Raw genomic sequence first — 25,938 nt, forward strand, 5'->3', positions numbered from 1 at the left:
AAATAGGGGTATCTATTAAAATGTGTGACGGAGAGAATATTTATTACTAAACTGGCATCTGCGACGCACGTAATATCCAACTCTAAGAGTGATTTGTGGTAGCAAATCGGATATACCTAGATGGTGGGCAAATCAAGATGATTTCCAATATTTTTGAATATAAAAAAAAAAAATTAAGAAAACCGGAAATTTTTTTTCATCAAAAGTTGTTGACATCTATTTTGATTTTTGTTATAAATCAAACTACCCTTGAAGTAGAGTGTAGGGACTTGATTTATTATATATTTTTTATTATATTAGAATTTTCAAGGCTTAAATTTCAAAATATTTTGATTTTATGGAATATTTATAGAAATTTGAAATTTTTCAAGGTTTAACTAATTTAACTAATCAAAAAATAACCAATAAATATTATAAAGTTTTTGCCTGGTGGTACGTATATAGTTTATGGTTATGAATAAGAGGCGGTAACTATAGTAAGTTAGTAATGCTGAGTCTTTGTTTACCCTCATGACAGCAGATAATTGTTTATAACTTTTAATATTATTACTTATTAGGTAATGTACCTACCTATAATAATAGTTTATTATTTGAATATTAGTCATGTTATTTAATTATTATTCACTGTTGTAAGATTATAAATATATAAACTAAAAACAATTTTATATACTTATTACTTATACTAATATAATTTTATTATAGCTTATGGTCAAGTAACAACTCTAAATATTTTTTTTTTTCAATTACATAAATTAAGAATACCTATAATTAATCTTTTTTTTTAAAGTTCGAGTTAAATAATATATGTACATTGTATAATACAGTAATATACGTATACTTATTATAATATATGAAATGGAATTGAAAATGTCTCAACTTAACTTTAAGAATACTTATTTTAAAAAATTATTCGCGGATAACAGTTTTAAATATTATGTAACCAATTCTTTGTCTTTTTTTAACACAAGTAGTCTACGCTTATTAGTTAGGTTATTACGATACTTACTAGTAATCACTAATCATGTATAATTTCTTCTATAATATCTATTCACATCAGATTTTTCAACTTTTATGCATGGGTACCGGGTACCTAACTATACAATAATAAATTAAATGTCAGGCGCAGCCACACGACTGCCTGTATATGTTTAATATCATAAAAATTTTCATTCTCGGTTATATATATACATCTAATACCTAGAAATTTCTTTACTTGGAAACATTATAGGTGTCACCTACGTCAATAATAGGTTATAGCTAATAACAAAATCACACATACACACTACTCGCGGACTTGGTAGTTGGTACACATAATATAAAATTTATTGTCAGTACCTAGGTATATACCTATACAATATTAATGACATTATATTAGCGTAAAAACATTTTCGTAATTAGATTATGTGCGAGTGACAAGTTACAATTTGTTTGGGACGTTGTGGATGGCGTATGAGAGATCAGAAATGGCTCGAGCGACAAAAGCTGATAAATGTGATGAATATATATATACGTATTATTTATACAAACATTATTATGTTGAAAACACAGCACAGGATGAATGGTTAGAAAAACAACGCAATTTGTTTACTGTACCCAAGCAAAAGTTTTTAATTACGTTATACTGAAAAAGACGGTATAGCAGCAGCGGCGGATGAAATTGGGTCCTTTTTGCTTTTATCTTTATAACCCTCTGTACACTTCACCGCTTCTCAGCTTGCTTCTCGCTCTTTCTGCGTTTCTTACTCTCGTCACATTGTTTATGGTCGGTTCGTTGAACAAGGAAAGGAGGTTTTGAAAATCTACTTGAGCCATAAAGTATCTTGAGAAATCGCGTTACGAATTTAATCGATAACAACTATATATATGTTTCAAATTAAACCCGACGGAATTATACATGTCGATATAATAATTAACACCATGTACCTATCTGATTTTTTTGATCCCATTTGAATTCGCAATATTTTCAGATAATTATATTTTAAAATGACATTCGAAACTCAATTAATATGTAAAACAGAAAGGAAGTAATGCTTATTAAAACAACCCCGAGAAAATAAGTTAATCATGAATTCATTTATTTCTTATTATCTGCAAATATCACGAACGATTAATTAAGTAATGTAAAGCGAGATAAATATTATGACGATACGAATTAAATTAAAAATCAGGAAATATAACAAGATGTAAATCTGTGGTGTTAAATCCGGAATTTAATAATTATGTTCATATCAAAACGTAAATAAAGCATTTAATCAACATTATTTTCACAGAATAACAGGATTTTCATTTGTACATAAGTTCCTATATTCTAACTAACTTCGGATGTTTAATGTAACTATTCAATATTTATACCTATGTATAATATTTAGGATCATATTGTGTAGGTCCATCATATTATTCTGATTGTTTATTAATATATTGTCGTTGTTAATAATGTACATGAGTCCTATATGTTATAACGTATTATGCTGTCACTGGGGAGTGGAAGTTCGAAAAGTAAACGAGTAAAGTATGTGTATACTTTATATACGTATTATATTATATTCGTTGACATAATATCTCTGGAAATCGAATAGACGGAAGCGCAAACAAGGGGGTAACACAATAATTCAAAATAAAAAGTTACAAAAAACAAAATAAATATAAACACACACAACAGGGACAACCATACATGAAATTCACTTTGTGCTCATTCGCTGTTTTGGATTAATTATTACATTTTTAATGAGTCTTCCCTCTCACTAAGTGCTCATCCGCGCAACAACGCAATGGTACACAATTTAATATAAATAATAATTTGCATTTGTATTACACATATTATATTATATAGTTATATTATTCACTATACAATAATATTATATGTACATCTAAAAAAGAATACATTGCGTTTTGTGTACATAATATATTTTGTATATCGCACAACTCTCCGCTTAATTCAAAATCACTGTGCATTATAATAATATTATAATATTACATCCACGACGATAATAATAATAATAATCATATAATGAATGTCCTTCAATCAAAAACTACGTATTTCCATGACGTACTCTTTCGAAGTCTTAATAATAATAATAATAATAATAATGGAAAATAAAAAACTCCAAGTCCCCGCAAAGGGGTGGTGGACACACATGCACGTGGGTGCACACGTGACCTGGTGCTACTTCCGCGGTTACTGCGACTGCTACTCCAACGGCTGGGTCCACGTGCCGTTCTTTTATTTTATTTTTTTTCACCACCGCTCCGGCCACTTAAAAAAACACAGTCAATAACGTCCGGTATTGTGCGGTCGATGATTGTCGGCCGAAGAGAGAACGAGGAGTAGTGTAGTATACATATGCATATTTATTGGAATAGGAAGGGGACAATTAAATAATGAAATGCGAATAAAACAACCGCGAGTGGTGTGGGAACATAAAAATCACCTATCCGAATGATTTTCAGTGAAAGCTTAATAAATGCTGTAGTGCAGCAGCGCGATATTCCAACGCTACTAATTGGGAACCGAAGATCGCGTGCTGCTGCGTATTAAAATTAGTAATTTCTTTCTCGTTATTAGGCGCAAAGGACAAGACGCGCAGATATATATATATGTATATACCCGAGGAAAAATAGATTTCTATATAATGTGAAAACGGGGAAGCGCACACGCATATTATAATAGCGTCGTCGTTATTGTTTTCGACCGTCTTATATTATACCACCGTCGAAAGACGAGCGCGACACTAATTGCCGTAATGAACTTCTGTTTAAAAGTCTTATAATGTTACGGTATTCGACGCCCACGCGCCCATTCACTGCCGTCCAAGAATTCCTGTTCGTTATTATTTCCATTCGGTCGTTCGTTTCCGAAAAATCACAATCGGTTTCTTTTTCCCGCATTTTACACATTAAATCCATCGCCTTCGTCGACCGTGTTCAAATCTGGCAACATTTCCGAAAATCCAATGCATACCATCGCATGTCTTCTACAAAATAATATTATGCGCATTCCTTTTCAGATTGGACTATTATATACGTCTTCTAGAAATGCCCTCTTGACCGTCTCTCGTCTAAACTATAGTAAAAATACCTATGAAATCATTGTTTTAAATGACGTGTGTTTAATTTCATTTATAATGTTTTTGAGCCGTATACAGTGGATTTTGATATAATTTTAATTTATTAACATAATAACACGGAAATATTTTTCTACTGTTACGCTCTCCGACTTGTAGTTGTCTCTATAAAACCTTGGATTTGCTGTTTTTTCAACTATTCGATTCTGCTTTATCGGTCGAACATACGTTTTTATTATTATTTTAATGAGTTTACGTGAACCTGCTATGACGAAAAAATAGACGTTTGTATACTACAACGGCGTAAACAGTGTTTAGTTGTTTCGCAATAAATAATATATTTGCATGGGATATTGTTTAAAATATTATTGTATGGTGTTATGAAGGACACCGCCAATTAAATTGTTCATCATAAAAATTAGTTGTATTATATATATTACCTATGTCATTTGATTTTATATTCTTCGTTTTTTTTTTTTAAATTTAGGTTTAACAGAAATGTTTTCAAATACCAATGATCATAAGCAAAATTTGACACAAGATTATCTTATTAACTATTTGCGTTCAAGACTTTTACTTTCAAGGTAATTATTTTCAAGTATTTTGCATGATATAACTCATTGTGTTAATTGACTTGACGACTGGTAACAATTTTATGGATGTATAAAATTAGTTTATTTCATAGCGATGAACATAATATTTGTATTAGGTATACAAAAATATTTTAAGACAATTTCATAATTTGCAGTTAAATTTTATAATTTATTACGAATAATTATAAATATTAAAAAAAATATGAGAGTGTGCTTCAAACAGAAACAAAAATATATTTACAGTAGTCTGTTATATTATAGTCTTAGAATCGTCGTAGAATACTATGTATAGTGGTGCAATAATTATATTATTAAACAACAAATTTAAAAATAGTTATAAAGCATGGCATTCGGCAAATCCTGGATTATATATACAGTATTATTTTTCAAATTAAAGTTGCTTTAAAAAATAATTAATTAGATATCATTTTCAAAATGTATTTACTATGTTTTTGATCATAACAAAATGATTGTATACCTAATTGTGTATATTACAGCTCAAAAATATTTATTTTATCATCAGAAAAAATGCTCATACTTTAATAATTCTGTTGTTTTCATGAAAATATTTAAACTTAAAAGGTATAATTGTATAAAGGATGCGATGTTTGAAATTTATTAGTCAAAAGTAGGAAATAATTTCTTTAGAATAAAAATGTTTTCTTTCATATTAATAAGGTGCACATCTATACCATTTGGTCATATAGGTACCTAATAATACACGTAATACGTACATTGTTTTATCTATGTTTATTTATATATATTACATCTGTGGATGTGTGTCTTTCTGTGAGTAGTGGGAGAAAGACACACAAAAGGGTGTATGGCATGTATGTATTCCAGGGAAAATCGACAATATTTCCTGTTCCTCAGCTACCTGTCCAGTTATAGGGAGGGGGGCAAAGGAAAGGTTATCGGGTATTATATACCGTTGCCGTGCGGTTTATCGCGAGTTCGCGCTTCGTTCGCTCGTTCGTGTATTGTATGTGTATATAATATATATAGTACTTACACGACGACGCCCTGGGCGTTTTGTGTATAGCCCACCCTTCTCCTTGCCGTCACCCATTTCCCCTTAACATCTCCCTACCACCCGGTATTCGGTATATCCCGTTTGCTCTCGGGCAAGGAGAGGATAAGAAAGGAAGGGCACGGGTGGGCGTGTTTCCCATTGCGCGGGTCCACGATTGTAACCCGCCGACTTCACCACCCCTCGCGTCACTATACTTACTTCGACTTTGGCCGTCTCTTCGACTGTATACTCGGGTTTACAAAGGGGGGCACGTGATTTCAAAAGACCCCCCTCGCCCGCTTTTAGAATACGATCGATAAAGCAAGACGTCGTTGTCGTCGTCGTCGTCGTAGTCGTCCTTTTATTTTCGACACCGTTTCATTCTCTCTTGTCCTTCGTCCGTGGCGGCCAGGACGATCGGTTAGTTTGGGTATTGCTTTTTGGATTTGTTTTGGATTCTCCACCGCCGTTGTTGCTGTTCATGTCTTATTCCTTATATTCTCCTTTTGTATATATATATTAAGCACACACACAGAAACACACGCTCACGCGCACGCGCACATACACACACATCTATATATTTATATACTTGTGCACGTGGAAAAGAGCTTTGGTGAGGAGAGAAGTAGGGGGAAATATAAGGAGTGTATATACTGTATATACGGGTGGGTGGTGACGAGGGATATATATAAGGAGAGGCACAGGTCGAACGGTTGTCTGTTTTGGCCGGTAGAGGAGGCTATCAATAACGCCCCGTCCCGAGGGTACGGCCAGCAAAGCGATCGTTATTTCCCCAAAGGCCACATCTTATATATACGTTCATATATATATATATAGACCAAAACCCTTTCTTGACCTACCAACCCAGGTCGATACGCTCGACCAGGCGCTCAATGTTCGTACACCACCTTATACCTAAATAATACTTCACATTCGAAACATTGTATATAAATAAACATCTTCTATCACTGTTGTCTATATATGAGTACCTATAGGTATACGAATTGCAGTTTATACATCAGACTGCAGTTATACGATATTATATTTTATTTCATGCTTAATAATAATAATAATATTATTATAAATTATAATTATATACGGAAACGACAAATTCAGTTTTTCACGCGTTCAGTTTTTTCTTCTTTTATCGCTTTTGATATTTCGGGATGTGGATATTTTAAGTTTCGCATATATAGTCTGTAAAGCACGCAAAACAAACAAACGTCACGGGCCAACCAATTCAGTATGGCAGCTGTACAAAGTAATAACAAGGACCGCCGTTTATATATTGTGAAAGCGACTCATTTAATCATATTTCATAAATAATAATAATAATAATAATAATAACCACATAGCGGTGGAGAGTTATGAAGAAGAACACTGCGCGGGGTAGAGAAAAAATTATAATAATAAATTTGAGCCGCAGTGGACTAGTTTTCTGCCAAACCGTTGCCGTCGCCGGTTTCGCCGCCAAAACCTGGGAAAAATGTATTTATTTTTCCCCAGTTCAATTCTTTTAACTTGTTTATTTTTAATTGGTGCTCGAATCTTACAATTGCTTTTACTGCCCTCCTATATAATGTGGTTGTATCTACTCATGATAGACTAATAGAATAAATAAATTATCACTGAAATCAGATACCACAATTGTTCTATATAGCTTAACAACGAAAACCAGAACTTTAAATTGACCCGCGTACTATTTGCTTGTATTGGGTAACTAGATTTATTTACTAAAAAATCTCTAAACTTTGGTAAGATATAAATATAAAAAAATATTAGTCGACATTATATATTTAATACTAAATATAATTAAATTATTAATCTTTTATCACATTTGAACAATTTTATCGACATATTATACAGGTTTAAATTGTCTATAATGATTTATATATATTTTTTAAACTGTGTCCCTAATTTAACTGATGAATTTGTTAATCTAAAAGTATAAAATATATGATAACACAAAAACTTTAGTCCTAACGTTCACACCCAGTGACGAGAAAAATTGTTTGTCCTTGTTGCGATTGGTACAAAAAAAAATAAGTTTAAAGCTAAAAAAAATATTGTTAAATGTAACAACTAAAACTATTGCCTCAGGTAAACGTCAGTTTGTTTATCAGTTAGTAATATAAGCTAATGTCAAAATTTCACTAAAGGGAAATCGGTTTAATGCCCAAATTCGAATAAAATTCTTATCATATAGATCTTTATTATATTCAGCATTCTCAATGTTATGATTATATTATATGTTGTAGGAAGTTATTATTTTTGAGAACATATTTAACCACATCTATGAAAAATGATCATGATAGACGGTATAATGTATATAAGTTCATACTGAAAATGATAAAAGTAAAAAGAAAACACATCACTTATCGTTATGAAACTACAAACACCTAAAAAACATATATACAGAAGGTTTGGTAAGTACGTTTTTATTTTCCTAACTGGACCTTTTTGCTCGATTGGACACGAGACTTTGACTTATGAGTTTATATATAGGCACCTTCCTCTGATATTTCTCTAATATATCGCAATAATATATATATATCAACGTAATCTATATAATATTATATTGAGTTGTTTATACAATATATTATATTATTATTGGATTGAAATATATTATATATAATAACATAGATCGGTTTTATATACCCATAAATGTCGACGACTGTTGTTAAGTAAACATAACTCGCTATAGGAAAAAAATGCAGTTTACAAATTATTTTAGGTGTTTTTTAACTGTGATGCAACTACCTTATACACCGGTACAATTAAAAAATATATATTTTAGGCAGCAACCATTATATTATTATGATGACGATTAATTGATTTTTTTCAAGATGTTCTTTCTTTTAGAGCTGTATTCTATTGTTCTAATTGTTATTTGTTATAATTTTTCATTTCTTACGTTAATTCGAGTTCTTGTTTTCTTCTTTAATAACAATGACCTACAAATATAGGTACATATTATATAAAATATGAAAATTTTGGCAAAATTTAACACGTAATGCTAAATAAATTGGTATATACAAATACTCCATACACTTATCCAAAAACCTAAAGTCGTGTAATTATTTTTGTTATATATGCTATATTATTATTGTATATATATATATATATATTATATATGAGCTTATTCGGTCGGTTAAAGCCAGGAAAATCGCCAGTGAATGGTTCGTCTCAATAAATAATTCATACAATTTCTTTCTTCAAGTATTTATATGTGTACACGTGCGAGATAAACATCACACGATCTTCATATAGTATAATAATATATAATGGTATGACATGTGTGCGGAATGCGTCGACAAATTTGCTAGCCAACAAATGTATTACCTATATATAATATATTATATATGATTAAATCTTTTGAATAACATACTTTTCTTATCTGTGGGTACTATTTTTTCTGGAATATTTTTTTATTTTGATGGCAATTATGTAATATATTCTATAATGAACATCTTGGCTTTTGTTTATGAACTCAATGACGGTAATCTTAAACAGAGATATTTTGAGGAACAAACACATTTTTTCTAACCAATTACATGACGATGATGTCAATAACATTTTTTTTCATATATATACAAAAGAACTGACTTCATATTTAGTGATTAATCATTATGTTATAATGTTGCTGCGTATGTATTTATCGTATACCTAAAGGTGTACTTTATTATTCAATGAACTATATAACGTAACGGAATCGATTATATCATCTTTTAGTATGATAATGTATATATTAACTGTATAATGATGATTATAATATTTATGTTCCATTCTATTTTGCACATTAGTTTGAAAAATATGAATTATCGGTGGGTTTTGGTATAATTATTGGTTGAAAATTAACGTGGTGATAATAATTAATATGAATTTAACTCTAAAAAGTTATGAAACGATATAATATGTTCACGTGCTGTAATAAAATATAGGAGTTATCTAAAGATCGTTAACGGATGCGGATGACAGAGTTGGTTAAATGAACGACAGGCAACGAGGATTTGATTAAACACATGTACCTATATATTTTATATGTTTGGTAGAAAGTACATTAAGGAGTATTATATAGTATAGGTACAAAAATAGTTGATGATTGCAGGTCGTAGAACAACAACAACTTACAGCAACAGCAATACCTATGTTGTTTGTAAATAGGTGCGCGTTAAATGCAAATTGTAAACGTCTAAGACGATTGCCACTATACACGTATACATTATAGTGACATGCGTAGATGTATACGATAAGAATTGAGTTTGTATGATAGAAAGTATACATTCGTAGGTATAGGAGTGGTCACACACACACGCACACTTTCAAACGCACACGTATAAGAGTCTAATATAGTTAATGTTTAACAACAAAATATGATAATAGCTGAAGTCGTTTAAAAAAAAAGTTCCCTTATGATAATAGAGATAAGTGCTCCTCAAAATGTAAAAGACAAACGAAAAGTAATCAGATTATATAACAATAATTGTCACCATAATATTCAGAACAGACTGTCAGATTGAATACTCTAGTTATTTTATAAAAATAAAGTGTTGAAATAACAAACTTACCCCCTTGTGCTTATAGGGTTTTAAAGTTTAACCTTAACCTATACCTTATAGTCTTTAATAGCTATATATACAAAATGTTTTAATATTATAATTTGAAATTCTAAAATTTTAATAATGGCCTATGAAAATTGAATACATATAGATATAATGTATAACCTACGTATAATTTGTAGCAGCGATGTCCTCCTTTTAATTTTTGGGGACTCTAGTAAACCCTGAGCAAAGTATATTGTAATCCGTTATAAATTTATAATAAAAATGCAACGTTTTATGACATATTCAAACAATCTGATTTAATTGTATTATTGCTTTTGGGATCTTAATACTGACATGTATACGTAATTTGTTGATCGTGGTTTTGTATTTATAACGTCGAGAATTTATCCAATTCATGAACGTCATGCTAGTATTTATGTAAAAAATTAATGTTAAGGGATCTTCCTAAAACAAATCGTAGTATAAAGTTTTACAGAGAACTTGGTTTTGGTGGCCTAGGGTACCAAGGCAACCAACCCTTATGATAATATGTTTAAAAAATCAGAGAAAAATCGTGGAATCCGGTTTTAGTCATTATGGACTATTTTGCCCTATTTTGTAAAATAACAGTGGACGCGATGACACTATCCAACTGTAAAATAATGTTATGCAGTAGGAACTATAGCTGTGTCGGCAGTGGCAGCAGCAGCAGCAGTAATAGTAATAGTAATAGTTGTAGTAGTGGTAGTATAGTAGAAGTGGTAGTAGTATTAGTAGTAGTAGTAGGAGGCCGGGCCGGACCGTCGTTGCCACCGCCGCCGCCGACGACGACGTTGTCGGCGGCGGTCCGTAACAATGGCCGGGGCGCATGCCTGCGGACCGTCTCGGCGGCGGTTCTTTGTTTTCCAACCTTTTGATTCGCCCGAGACAAAAGGTGTGGGCCACCCCACCGCGCCGCGCGCGACACACCGCGCCTTCCGTGTGGCGGGGGCGTGCGGCGTACGTACGGAAAATCGCCACCACCGGCAACGGCGGCGCCCGAAACGTCCGTCACACACACACGCACACGCATACACGAGCACGCGCGCGCGCGCGTCCAGCACCACTAAACCCCATCGTCGGCGGCGGCAACAGCAGCACCCGCAGCCGCCCGAACGTCCACCCGCCCTCCGACGGACGCGACGACGACGACGACGGCGACGACTACGACGACGACGCCGCCGCCGCCGCCGCCACGGGAAGGCGAACTGTTCCATCAGTCAGTCAGTCGGTGTACGTCGCGCGTTTACGGTGTGCTCAAACGTATTACGCGTGCCAGTACGTCTCGCGCGATCGCTCGCTCGCCGGCTCGTCCGAAATTGTACGCACCTCTCTCTCACTCCCCCGTAATTCTCACTCTCGTAATTCGACAGTCGGTCCGCGTTTAATCGTTCTCCCTCTCTCCCTACCTCGCTCACTCTATCTGTCCGTCGCCTGTCCGCAGACCGCGAGCCGCCCACGCGCCTGCGACAATTTTCTCCACCTCCCCAAACCCGCGGGTTTTCGACGAACAATTTTTTTTCCCGATTTTTACTCAGTTAAACAAGATTTTTGTCGTCTCGCGTTATGATGACCGCGAGCTATCGATAAACTATTCTAATTTTTTTTTGACAATTATTCAAATTTTATTTTCATCTTCCAATGGCTCTGCCGGCCGGTGTCGTCTGTTCCGTTCACAATAGTTATTCCGGTAAGTGATCTTCTCATTCCATTGCGCTACGTATACCTGGTAAAATAATTTTACCAATATATATTATTATATGGGCAACGAAATCACGGTAACCTGCTGTGAGTGTTTTAAGTTGTATTGAGATTTTGAAGGATGTTATCGAGCTCATATGGTGTTCGAAAAATCGAAGATTTTAACAATCGTTAGACATTGTGATTATGATTTGCTTTCATTAATTTTTAACTTTAAATCTTCATTCTTCTCTATATTGTGTAAAATTATAATTCTTGTGTACCTATAGGTATTATAGTTTTATATTTTATCATACTTTCTTTTAATTTGTTTACTTTCTGTTAAGATTCTCTATCGCTAAGTGCGAATTTAAATTTGAATACATTTTTTTCATTTCATAGGTACTTTAAAACATAATCCGTTGGTCATTTGACTTTTGTCGCTTTCCAATATTCAAATAATCAAATCGAACTTAATATTATGCACTCGTGCAAAACAATAAAAATTCATTACTATAAGTATAATAGTTGAGAAATAATAATCTTAGAAACTTATGGTTTTTTAAATAACAATATCAGAATTTTAATTGGCAAACTAATTACACGTATACTTAAATACCCGAGAAAAAAGAGAAACTAAATCAATATATAAAAAAGAAACAATTAGATTATATGTAGGTATAATATATATTATTATTATGTATTTTTGTTACATATAAGTATATTACTTTTTGGTACATTGGAAAACAAATTCAATCGTCCATTCAATTTGTTTTATTCAGGTTCACGTGGCCATTAACAATAATAATCGTTGACTAAGGTCGTTTCTCATTTAGAAAAAAACATTGAAATTTTTATCACAACTATTATAATATTTTATACACGTTAATTTTTATCGTTTCCGTTAACATGCTTTGGCAGCCCAATCAGTTGTGTCAATAATTATTTGTATTTTAACAATATATAATATATAATTATGAAAACATAAACAAATAAAAACGACATATGACAATATACAATCATGTTATTTAATATATTGTTTATATTATTATATTTTATTTGTGTATATACCTATATTATTATGCGTGTTAACCGGCCATTCATTAACTCTGGTCGCTTTGATGTTGTGTAGGTATATAAATATATATATCCTAATTTTTTATTAGGAATATTAATAATTATCATAATATTCCGTTCATTGCACACCGCGGTGGCAATGGACCCTCACGGTGTCTGAATGACGTTTACAAAGGTGTTGCGATTTTTACACTACATCGGTTCTTTGATGTTTTCCTGTCGTTGGTTACTTGGCGTTGCGGTCACCAAGGATCGGAAGGCGTGTTGTTCACTCGCACGTGCCTTATAAAAAAAAAATGTTTAAAAAATTCTAATAAAATAAATAACTCATGATGCTGGCGGTGGGAATCGTAAGAAAAAAATATCGCATTGTTTGACAAAAAACTATGAATTAAACATAGTTTTTTTTTTCTTTATGATGAAGTTTTATGAACTGAGTTTATTATAGTCTGAAACTGACCGAAACCGTTTAGCAGGTCCACACATGAAAAGATTGACGACGTTAACGAATTTCCGGTGTTCTCGTCTTTTGGTAAATGTGCCGACAAGTAATAAAAAAAAAAAAAAATGGGGAAAATATACAAATTCGCGTGCCCAGTTTCAAACGATTTTTTCGACGCGTCGTTTAATCTCATTAACATGATACGTCCATATCACCGGTACCTAACCGGGGAAAATAATATTAAAATTATGTGTATAATATTATGTAAATAAAAATTCAAGTGTCATTTACAAGACAATGTTATACAAAAATTAAGAGTAAAAAAGTTTGTACCTTCACATATTACACCTTTTTATTAGTCCGTTTGAGACTGTTCGAACAGTGTTTTTTTACGATTTTTGTGTTAATATTGCATGTGTATTCTATATTAATTTTCTTAATAGCGAAGTAAAAATTGTGGCAAATCTTTTACTTAAATCCATTCATCAGCTTGGTGCAATTTGTTACTTGTATACGCCATGTCGTCATTTAAATATAACGATGTTCAGTGATACTCAAGCTAATTACTGTTTTGGTAGATCCGAGCAGACATCCTAATTCTTTTTTCTATATTTATATAAGTTATTTTAATTTTTAATCGATTGCTGTCCTGAAATATAATATCGTATCTTTTAATTTTTATAATAATTATATACAACTCAATTTATACTTTGATTTTAAAAATTCTTAGTTGAAAATTGTTTTGGTTTTTTTGTGTGTGTTTTTGGTTAGGTAAATGTTTCAACAATTTCCAAACATTTTTTATCTACCAATGATAATATTCGAAATGACCAATTTATTTACTATCACTGTGTTTTGATTTATTAGGTTCAGTTCTATATTATGTTAACCGGATAGTATAAAATAAACTATAAATAAAGCATTTTCTTTGAGTTTATTTCAAAAAATTCTTGATGATGGTTTTCTTATAATATTTTACAACGAAAGTAGACAAGAAAAGACAATGGATAATGGATATTCGTGATTGGTTGAAGGTATAGCTATCGTGTTATTTTTTTTAAACTTATAACATTCTCACATTAAGTAGTTTTTTATCACAATTTAAACAGATTTTTTAGTATTTTTTACTATGTTGTACAATCATTTGATCAAACTCATTATACATACATATATAAATATAATATATACCTAAATAATATTCAACTTTGCCTCTTGCTATTATTTATATAGTGCTATAAATGTTAATATTTGGAACATTAATTAAGTAGCTATAAATCATTAATCAATACAAAAGAGTTGTGTGTTGTAATAATTAGAATCAATGGTACCTATGCATTTATCATTACTTTTGTTATTTTATTATGAAGTAGGTAGTTTTAAGTAGAACTTCTCAGTTTATGTTCCTTTTATATTTTGTTCTAGACAAGATATATTTTTAATTTTTAATTATTACGATCCATTTCTCTTTTTATAAAAATTATAATCGGACATACAATGAAATAACTATATTTAGATACAACTATTTTTAATTGTCTCTAATACAACACAGTTGGGCGTCCTCTGTTGTTATGTTGCATTTGCTGAATGATTTTTAGTGAAACAAAAAAAACAAAATAAAAACAAAATCCGTATTTTTAGCGAATAAATCCGCACTCGTTTTTCTTCGCCACTAACACACAGACATTGCCTTGACAATGTCACATTATTACATTAACCGTAATAATGTGGCAGAGTAACAGAATTTTTTGTAAGTAACAATTAAAAGAAAAAAAACCATAAAATATTTTCCAAGAATATGATTTAATTATACTGCGGGGGTAAAGATTGTCTTTTTATAACAAAACAAAAAAATCTTATTTTTGATACGAATTTTAACCAAAGGAAAAAAATTAAAACCGTTAGTATTTTACATAATGTTGGTGCAAGAGTAACGCATAATAATAATAAAATATAATAATATATCATGTGGAATCTATATTGCCACTACATACGCGTGCAGTCTATATGAATCGAAAATAAAACGAACTATATTTCAGGCTGACCGACATAATTTTGTACGTTCGGATATGTACAGTAACAAAGCAGGCGATTAATGCAAAAAATCATTGATGGTATGCAAAAAAATAAAAAAATTCATAAATCATATTATAAGTTTGAAAATCCATTGCAAAGTGATGTGCTTAATTCTTGTTTTAATGTAGTATTGTGGTGTGCAAGTGTGACGGTGTGACAGAGAAGCCGAAAATGATCTTCTTAAACATTTAAAATATTCATTAAAATTAATACCAAGTTTGTGGATAATTAATTATTGTCTTAACGTACTGAAAAAAAGGCAAAGTTGGTAGGTACTTATAATATAATGAACGCACTAAAAAAATCATAATATGTTGTAGAAAAAGTCAAATATTTGCAATAAAGGTGAAACCAAAAATCATCCAAAATAAATGGTATTTATTTTTTATTTTTAACCAGTCAATGGAACTGGCGTGTGAAATATACGATCATTAATTATTATTTATTACAACATAATTCAAATTGGAATAGATTCCGAGCTAGTGAGCTCGAAACACATTGTCGTTTAAAATATTCATCGCCCGAACGTCTTTTAGGGTTTTTTCGGTAGTCTGATCGTTTAAACTTAAAAAGTACGTATAGTTAACATTTTTATTGTATTGTAATCGATGAGCTAACCTGAATTTTATAACCCATCTGGCGTTATGGGTATTCGCCACACCATCGCCGTGTGTCGAACAAAAACAAAGCGCATTCATTGACCATATTACTATAATATTGTATATTATATATTATTATTATCATTATATTTTAATATATTAAATACCGGTGCGCCTGTGCGCAATATTTTTATAACGAAGGTTCGGTTTCTGACTCGACAAACGTCATTAATACACCATATTATAGTGTGTGTCTGTATATGTATGTGTTCGGGTGTTCTTTATTTATTTAATTCTATTTTTTTTAATAAATGGAGCGCATTGTAAAAGGATTGGTGTACATGTACAATAATATTATATATACATATAATAATAATAAGGCGACCGTTGTTGTTGTTTGATGGGGTCACATGCATTCCATACGGCACATATATAATACACACGGGAGCGTAATATAATATAATATACAGTCGACGATAATTAATAATCGTCAGTAATTATACGTACATGCAGTGTATATTATGTAATGTATAGGTATACACACGCGGGAGTGTGCGCGAGTCTATATACTGGTGCAGGCGCATCAAAAACGACGACGCCACCGCGGAAGGATATTATTATTATTCGTCATGTACACCTATCAGTCTGATGTACAGAATACAGCTGATAAATATATATTATGTACAAGAGAAGACTTTTATAGAGTGGGTACCTATGTGACGGAGTGTGTGTCTGTGTGCGTGCGTTGGTTAAATCTCATTTATCTCGGGGTGCGCGCACCGCTAATCCCCAAGTCGTGTTAACAATAAAAACAACAACGATACAATTTCCGTACGTTTCCGGCACCGGCCGAGGGTTTCTATATTTAATGAGCCCTGAGGGGTGCAGGGTCTTTTTTGTTGTTGTTTTTTTTTTTTTTTTTAACGACGACATATAAAATATATAATTGCCTATATATGCTCGCCGCGGTAGTTGAGAACTCGTATCTCTATAGTATATTCGCCGCCGAGACAAACATTGGAGAGAGATGGTTTTTTTTTTTTAAAAACCAAAAATATCGGGTGCGGGCCTATGTGCGTGCGTGTATATGCGGTCATCATTTGTTGTTGTCACACATCTTGAAGATATTAAACCTTGGAAGTCGGAATTATTATATGCGTTTTTACGACGGTTTCTCTATTTCTGTATATTATATAGACTGTATAGATAAGGACTGTTGGTTGTTCTATATTCTGTCAGGAGTACTTAAATTTCGATAATCTCACGAGACTCGTTTCCATAAAAGAAAAACAATGTACAATATACACACGAGCTCATGCATGATATTGTATTTATAAGATTATGTCAGTAAATAATGAACGACGCATCACGCGCATCTTACGTATGTAGCTCGAGATATATTGAAAACGTTTAGGTATTTAATATAATATTATTTAATTATTACAATTATTTTTTTTTTTATGTGGAATGATTATATAAGTAAAAAAAGCGAACCAATCATTTTTGATATAAGCCTTTGCGTATTACCGCAGAAAAAAACCCTTAAGGAATATTAATTATCTGATTAATGTTGCCGATAACGAGTCACCGAACACTACCAAGGTTATGTGTAATTCGGTGCACTATTATATTTACAAATATATATGCGGCTATATATCAATAATAGAAATTTATTATTATTATTATTATAATAATAATGGTGTAGGAAAACTATTCCGAATTAATTTAATTAGTGAACGCCGTGCCGCTGCTGTCAGGCTGCCAGAAAAAAACCGGCGCAAGCTCATATAACGAGATAAGCGTAATTCGCCTTATCACGAACATAATAATATTAAACGTGAAAAAATAATGACTTAGATATAAGTATAGGTATACTAATATTATGGCAGGTACCTACACATAAACCGTTACGGCAATGTTCATAATTTTGCGTATTAAAAAAGCATAAATGAGCATTTTACCATCTAATTTTCGTAACACATTATTGGTAGACGGAGAATAATAATATTGTGTTAGGTACTCTGATACTCTGAATACATGAAAAAAAAAATAATAAAATAAATAAATGCAAGTCCTTTGTCAGTGTCTTCCTGTACCGTCGTCACGTGCAGCACCACCACCATCGTTGCCATTATCCCAAATATGTCCTACGAAAACCCTGCACACCTCGCCACCTCCTGCAGCTCCTGCGTATACATATTGCCTGTAGCGCAGAACCGTTGTTAACATTCAACATGTGTTTCTGGGAAACAAAAAAATTAAATAAAGAGTAAAACGAAAAATTCTACCACCGACGACTAAAGGTTCAGCCCTAATTCTCCTACGGATTTCATCTTTTCTTCCTTAATAAATCGCATAAATCAACCGACTTTATAGCCACCACATGCTACACACATACACACACACACACACACACACACACAGACACACACTCATATACACACATACACTCTTCACAATATCCGTTTCTCGGCCGTAAAATCCACCTACGTGGCTACGTATATGTATAGCATCCTATACAATTTACACGTATGCGGTTTATCACTTTATGCATCGTGTGTTTACTGGACGTCCGCTGTGTATACAACATCTAATTATTATAAATACAAATGTTCCATAAAGCGCGGTATGTATAGGTATACTATATATATATATATAACGCGAACAATAATATCATACATTTCTTTTGATCCATCCAGTTTTCGAATCTCATATTATTGTTATATTTTATTACAATTCACATTATATTATCAAGATCCGCTACGGTCGTACTACACTTCGAACGTGGCCGATAAGCACTGCCTGCACAATCTAACAAATGTTGTGCTCATAATAAGGACAGAGCTCTATAAATGATATTTTGTGAATTAAATCATATCGAGACCCACGATGCCCATAAAATAAACATAAAATATCTGTATTTTGTATCCTATAGTTCGAGTACCTAGTTATTGACCGTCGAAAAAAATGTATTGTAACTACCTAAGCCAATTTGTTCTTAAAATATTTCCGACTTATTATCTAAAGAACCATTTGAAAAAAAAATAATATGTTTGTATTATCATACTGCATGACGGGAGAACGTAAATAGAGAGTATCGAAATTGCCTATATGATTCGCCCGACTTGTTTCGAGACAATAATGTCTTTCTGTCAATCTAACTAATCGTGACGACGATTTCACAAGGGTTGTTTGTTAAAAAGGTATCTATTTTTGTAAACGGTCCGGCGGCGGTGGTAAAGAAGTTGGTTTATTTTCTTTGGACAGAGTTCAATGTACACTACTATGACGACGACTGCGGCGTAAAAGGCGTATCAATCCGGCTCGAGCAAGCGCGTTAAAAGGATTAAAATAGTATCCTTTCAATTTAAAACGCTAAAACAAACACCGGTAAATCCGTCTTATTATCGTTCGTTTTATTGGTCGTAAAAGCCTTCGTATATATAATAACATAGAGCCGAGTTGACGTATCATAGCTTCCACATTTCACCGACAGCGGCAACGGCGACCCCGTCCATCGCGTACACATAAAATAATATCATTATCTCCGCTCGTGGCTGGTCGCGGGGGTGGAGATTCGGAAGATTTAAAAATGTAACAATTTGTTTCACTTTCTGTGCATATGTATATAATATGATGTTTAGCTGTACGCGCGCGCGCGTGTGTGTGTGTGTGTGTTGTCGTGTGTCGCAATATCGGCCGTTTAATTTTATTTTTAATTCTTCTAATATTATGTACATAATTTATATTTATACATTGTACCGAGTGCGATGTGCGCACATCGAGAGTGAAACAAAATACGAGAGCGAAGACTCGGCAACAGCAGCCTCGTCGGCGGCGGCGGCGGCGGGCGAGTGCATGCGGTATATGTTGTCCATAACAATAACATAAAAACGATAATAATAACTATTATTGTACGGGCGTTCACTCTTTTTGAAATGTTCACCAGATGTGTCATCTCGGCCATGTTGCAGTTTCTTAGAAACAAAAAAGCCTTTGTTCTATATAAAGTTTCCGTCCGCGTTTGCGCGTGTGTGTGTGTGTGTGCAAATGCACATTAGCAGCATCGGCGTGTGTATGTATGTGTGTGTCAGTATGTGTATAGATCCGTCATAAACCACACGCAGTAATATAAACGTATATGATCCGGCGTGTGGGACGGTTCGGGCGGGGCGGGCGGCCGCAACTCGTACAAACCGTGACTAAACCGCTTTTTTCCAAACACATTTTTTTTTTCATTTTAACACTATTTTTATCCAAACGGCTAAGAAACGGTGTCCGCGGTGCGACCGTTTCTCGTTTCGTATATGACAAATTAGTTTTAAATCCGCTTCCGGTGTATCATAATATTTTACTCCCCAGACCGGGGAAGACGCGAATACATTATAATATTATTATCATCCATACCGCTCGACATGAACATATATGTATACTGCATGATATACTCGTATATCTCGCCGGGTCTCCAGCAATCGCATTATTACACAAACGTCGAGTTTTTCGATGCGTTTTCAGTTTTTTTTCTTCTTATCAATGCCGACAAAAAATTAATCGTTTAACAAAACTATGTGGTACAATGGTATATTATGCACCGCTATCGTCATTCGAACATAATATATAATAGGTACATATATATAATACACAATGTATTATAATAAAATCATCTTCACACGGTCGAGTGTGTCGTAGCACTCGATATCGCGATGCAATTATGTTTCAATCGAAACGCTGAGGTACTCGCCTCTGACGGTAATTATACGTTCAACAAATAAGTGGAAAAAAAATACGCATTCTTGCCGGTCGCGATAATAATCGCGGACTATAAGTCTTATATGATATTTATATAATATTCCGATACACTCTTAACTGTATTACCAGCGGCGAAACAATGTACCGCCTATATACCTACAAATTTAATAGTAACAATTTCCTACCCACCCACTTACCGCGGTTATATAGAGATAACCATTAGCTACCTACCAGCAGCTACTTCGCAACGAAATCACGATCGACCTTATGGATCGGATCCACGGCGCTAGTATACGATCGCTATCGGCCCGACCGGTTCCCAACACAACTTTATTTAATACATTTTAAAATGTTTGCATGTTTCAAAATATAATATATTATTATTGCAATTAACGTCCTTAATATGTATTTTCGTTACTTGTGACGCACCAGTACCTTATCATAATATTATTGTATGTGTTTGGAATGGTATGAAAACGTCGTTTGCTGCATCAAATCCGATCGGTTATAGTAATTATCTACAATACTGTATTATAGAGGAGCCCGTATAGAGGATGTGTGAAATATGTTGACATTGTGTTTAATCTGTTTGACAAAACACACTGTATGTATTATATATATATATATACTTATAATAATACACTATACTTCCCACATTGTATTTTATTGTATTTCATTGACATTGGGGTTTTACGATAAAGCAAACAATGCTTCCTTCAAATCCTCGTTATTTATCGTTAGGTCGATAGGTCCCCCGTTATCGTATATTTAAAATGTGTCGGATATACAAATACCCAATAATACCCTCTTTTTTACGACCGCAAATTATAATAATATTATAGTTCAAGTCGATCATGTTATTTATTACCACGATTTTGCTTTCGAGATAATAGACACGTTTAGTTCAAATGTATTTTCAAGCGAAAATTTAAATTTAAAAAAAAAAAACAATGAAACCCATAAAACACCGTCTATTGTCGCTCTCGAAACTCCTCGTTATTGTCTCGAACTAATTGTGTCGCTCTACACTCGTTATTCATTTGTTTGTGACCCTCTCGAGAATGGGTTTATTATTATTTTTTAACAAAAACACATCTCTTAATTACACCTATTTAAGCCGTATAGCACTTTTCGTGTCGGTTACAGTCAAAGTTTGGTCCGTCTTTGCAAGGTCGTCAACGTCAACGTGCTATAGGTATAGTTGTATAGGTATATCAGCTGGTTTCTTTTCTTTCGGTTTCTTTTTTTTTTTAATCTAAGATCCTGTTTGTTTTTTCTCCGGTTTCGGTTCGCGTAAAAATAACCCCCTTCGAACCCGCAGCATATATACATTGTACATAGAGCGTATATCTTGTAGGGGTCTTGACGGACAATTAGCTCGAGACTGACAAAAAGGTTAAGTCGTCATGCGGTCGGTACGGATCATTTGGCTGTATATCTCAGTGGGGAGAAGCTGCGTGTCACCTTATCATCATGTTATTATCAAACTATACGCGCGGACGACGACGACGCAGGGTTATCTGCTTCGTATCATCTACAAACGATGTTTCTTCTTTCGTTTTCTCCGGACCGTTTTTTCTTCTTCTTGTCAATCGCTATTTATACCGTCTCTTCTCGTAGCGCACACGCTTTCCCTTGCTTATAATAACATTGTAAGTGATTCAAATACATAGCCCCCGCGTTTTCCAGCCCAAACTCGTGCTATTTTCACTCAATCCGTTATTAGCGTATATTGTTCTGTTGTTCCGATTACGATTTTTCTATCAACGTTAGGCTCATTTTTCATTTTATTGTTAAATGCCTATTAAATATAATGTGTAAGTGTGCATTATATACTTACTAGCGCACTATTTATATTATGTTCGTATTTTGTTGTACGAACGCGGTTCAATCGTCGCGCGCGTTATATTATATGTTTGCAGTCTTGCACATCACATGTGTACACTAGTTATATATTATGTTAAACATAATAATAGACTTCAAAGCAAACGGTCTATTGTTATGCCGCTACAATGGCTATCAGCTGAGTGCACTTGTGCAACGCCGCCAATTGCCCTGGTTATATAGATATCGATTACTTCCGGTGGCGTACGATCCCTACTTATTGTGTGTTGGCTGTTCGGAGCAGTTATCGTCCCGCAGTAAACCGGACACGACGCCTAAACATAGTTTTTAAGGCATGCTTCCTGTTTTTTTTTTAAATTTATTTTTGAATTGCATTTTTTCTCCGTCCCAAAACCGTCCACCCACGCTTCGATGCAAAGCGTGTTAAAACGCCATCGTCGTAACGCGTGCCACCGCTGTTATTGTAGTTGTGACGTTAAATGCGTATATTTAATATATGCTTTACTATTTTAAAAACAATTGTTGCGTTGAGAACATTTTTCGAAGCAGTTACATTACTTGAATAATGGTATATATCTGCTGAATGCACGGCGCTATGAAATATGGCAAATTTATAATTTACGAGATTACCATAATACTGTTAATTGGTCAGTTAGTAGAGCTTAAATCAATCATGAACGGAGTTTATTATATATTATTATTAGTTGATAGGTACTGAAAATCGCATTAACAATCCCGCGGAATAGATATACCTATGATATAGTAGTTTAATATAATGAGATAAAATAATATTGGTTTTTACTATTATTATGATCTGTTTTAAAGACCTTTATTTTTATTACACATTTGTACCCAATCACTGTATAAATTCCACCCGAATGATGTTTCTTTAATTAAGAAAATGAAATATTGTGAATTATTGTAAGTAAATATATTGTGTTTGATGTTCACTCACGAAAACAATGTTATAACATTTTTATTTATAAAAGCTGTTCTATTACAATAAAATAAAGAAATCTATGACATTTTTCGATTTGCACATAAGTATACTCCCCGGTCTTTTTTATGTCTTCCGTACGAAATATTTGACAGTTTATGACATCCGACCTTTAATGTCTTGTGTACATCGCTTCCCTATAATAGCGTATATGCGTTCGTGCGTGTGTGTGTTTGTGTGTGTGTATGGTCGTCGTCGATTGTATATATAGTTCACGTGCAAGCACAGAGGATGTTCACCGGAGCAATATCGTAGTCGGTTTATCATTCAGCAGACGGTCCGCATTTGCTTTTTGATGGAAACAAAACACATACACTCGCGCGCGCAGGTTGAAGTATACACGAGTGTACACTTTGAGAAAGAAACGTCGCCACCGCCACGCCATATAATATATATAGTGGATCTGACGATGAATAATGGATGATGTTCACCATCGGCGTTTTTGTTTCCTTTTGCAGCCGAAAAATAATAAAAAGAACGAAAGAAAAGAAAAGATGTAGAGAATGAAGAAAAGAAAAATAACTTTGCGATTTTCCCGGACCACACAGCGACCACTGCACTGCTAGTGTATATATATATTATATAATATATGTATCTGCACACGTTATATTATGTGTATGTACGTCATTGGGACATATATATCGAAAAAGATGTATGTGTACAAAAGTAAAAAATCGGTTTCTGTTTGCGCAGTGTCTATATTGGCGTCGCGTTGTGTATCTGTATATTGTGCGAGCGCGCCGGTGAGACTTTGGGTGATTTGTGTGAGCTGCAAGAGGAAGAGGATGTGGCATATACATATATACGAACGCTCTTGTAAACGTATATAATGTAAAAGTATATAAAATGCTCGACCGTTTACCGGATCATTTGTCATTGACAAAAAAAAATGCTCTTGTATACAAGACCTCGGACGTGTAAGAAAATAAGGGAGAAAATAATCTAAAAAAGGGGGAATCGACAAATAGTGTTGGTTTATTTATTATATACATTTTTTTTTTTCGCTTTAATTGTCTCGACGCCTCTATTGTATCTAAGTGAATACCTATACACAAAAACCCTTATACCATACGTACAATAAACTGTATAGAGAAGTCGGTATATTATATTGTATTTTCCACGACGCTTTTCGTTGTCCGTATTTCTCACATCAATGAGGACCCACTGATGTCTATTATAACCTTATCGACACAATTCATTTTGATTGTTATTCGATGGGTGTTCGATATATTTTTCAGCTTTTATTAGTCAAAAACATGTATAAAACTTTATTTCTTATAGGCATCGTTTCTGTAAAATATAGTTGTGATAAATAATATTGCAATATAGTATAATACATATATTTGCATCGCGTTACACATGTATAATTACAATTGAAAAAGAACTTTATCTACTTAGTTTTAGAACCGTACTTATGTATAGTTATACTCGCATAAGTATTTAAGTTTAAGAGCATTTTAATTTATTTTCGATTATGTTGTTCTAAAAAATTTCAAGATCAAAATAAATCATGGTGGCTTTGAAACTATCTCAGTGTTTATCAAAATGTGCATATATAGAACGCCTGCAAGACGAACGTTTTCGCCAACCAAATTCGTATCGCGCGAGCGTATCCACCTCTTGTCTGGCGTCTTTTTATTATTATCGTGTATTTTTTTTAAGTAAGTTCATAAAAATGCATCAATTCTGTCGCCACGCAGAGGAGGTGGACGATATATTAATTTGCATTCTGTTTTATTGCCATCCGAAAACAACCACCGGACAATTTAATATATATATATAATATAACCACGTCGACGTTGTCCGGTAAATTTACGAGCCCATAAAATTGTGTACCACATTTATCATCGACGCATATATGTATATTATTATTATCCGCTGTGGCGCGATTGCAGCGGCGTTGTTACCGCGTTACTTATTGTTGCGGCGCTGAAGACAAATAAATAATTACACAATAAAAAAACATTTATAAAAGATATCACTTGTTGAAATTCGCAGAGCAGCGCAGTTTTCTAACACGTAGTAAACGTCCGCCGCGACTAGTCCGACCGTTTATTTGTCCGTTTTAACTGCTTTGATTTGTGGCCTTAGCCCCCAGTTCCTACATACGTATATATCATATATATTTGAGATCGCGCAGTGGAATCTAGTGGAATTTCTTTTCTGTGTCTTTCTCTCTCTTTCTCTATATATCTCTCTCGTCATAGTATATACATATGTCTTACTA

General features: G+C 33.3%; 1 protein-coding gene across 2 annotated transcripts in view; it reads left to right on the plus strand.

Moving 5' to 3' along the window:
* Positions 1-25,938, plus strand: part of LOC111031370 (optomotor-blind protein-like) — a 138,530-nt gene that overhangs the window by 95,071 nt on the left and 17,521 nt on the right. The window contains exon 4 of one of the 2 annotated variants that reach the window (XM_022311280.1): positions 4,549-4,645. In XM_022311280.1, coding sequence (XP_022166972.1) covers positions 4,560-4,645 — 86 coding nt within the window. In that variant the 5' untranslated portion in view covers positions 4,549-4,559. Of the gene's footprint in view, positions 1-4,548; positions 4,646-11,466; positions 11,940-25,938 lie in introns of those variants that run through there. The other variant, XM_022311281.1, reaches the window with a different exon arrangement.

The sequence above is a fragment of the Myzus persicae genome, unplaced genomic scaffold (assembly GCF_001856785.1).
Source record: "Myzus persicae strain clone G006 unplaced genomic scaffold, MPER_G0061.0, whole genome shotgun sequence".
Taxonomy (NCBI): Eukaryota; Metazoa; Arthropoda; class Insecta; order Hemiptera; family Aphididae; genus Myzus; species Myzus persicae.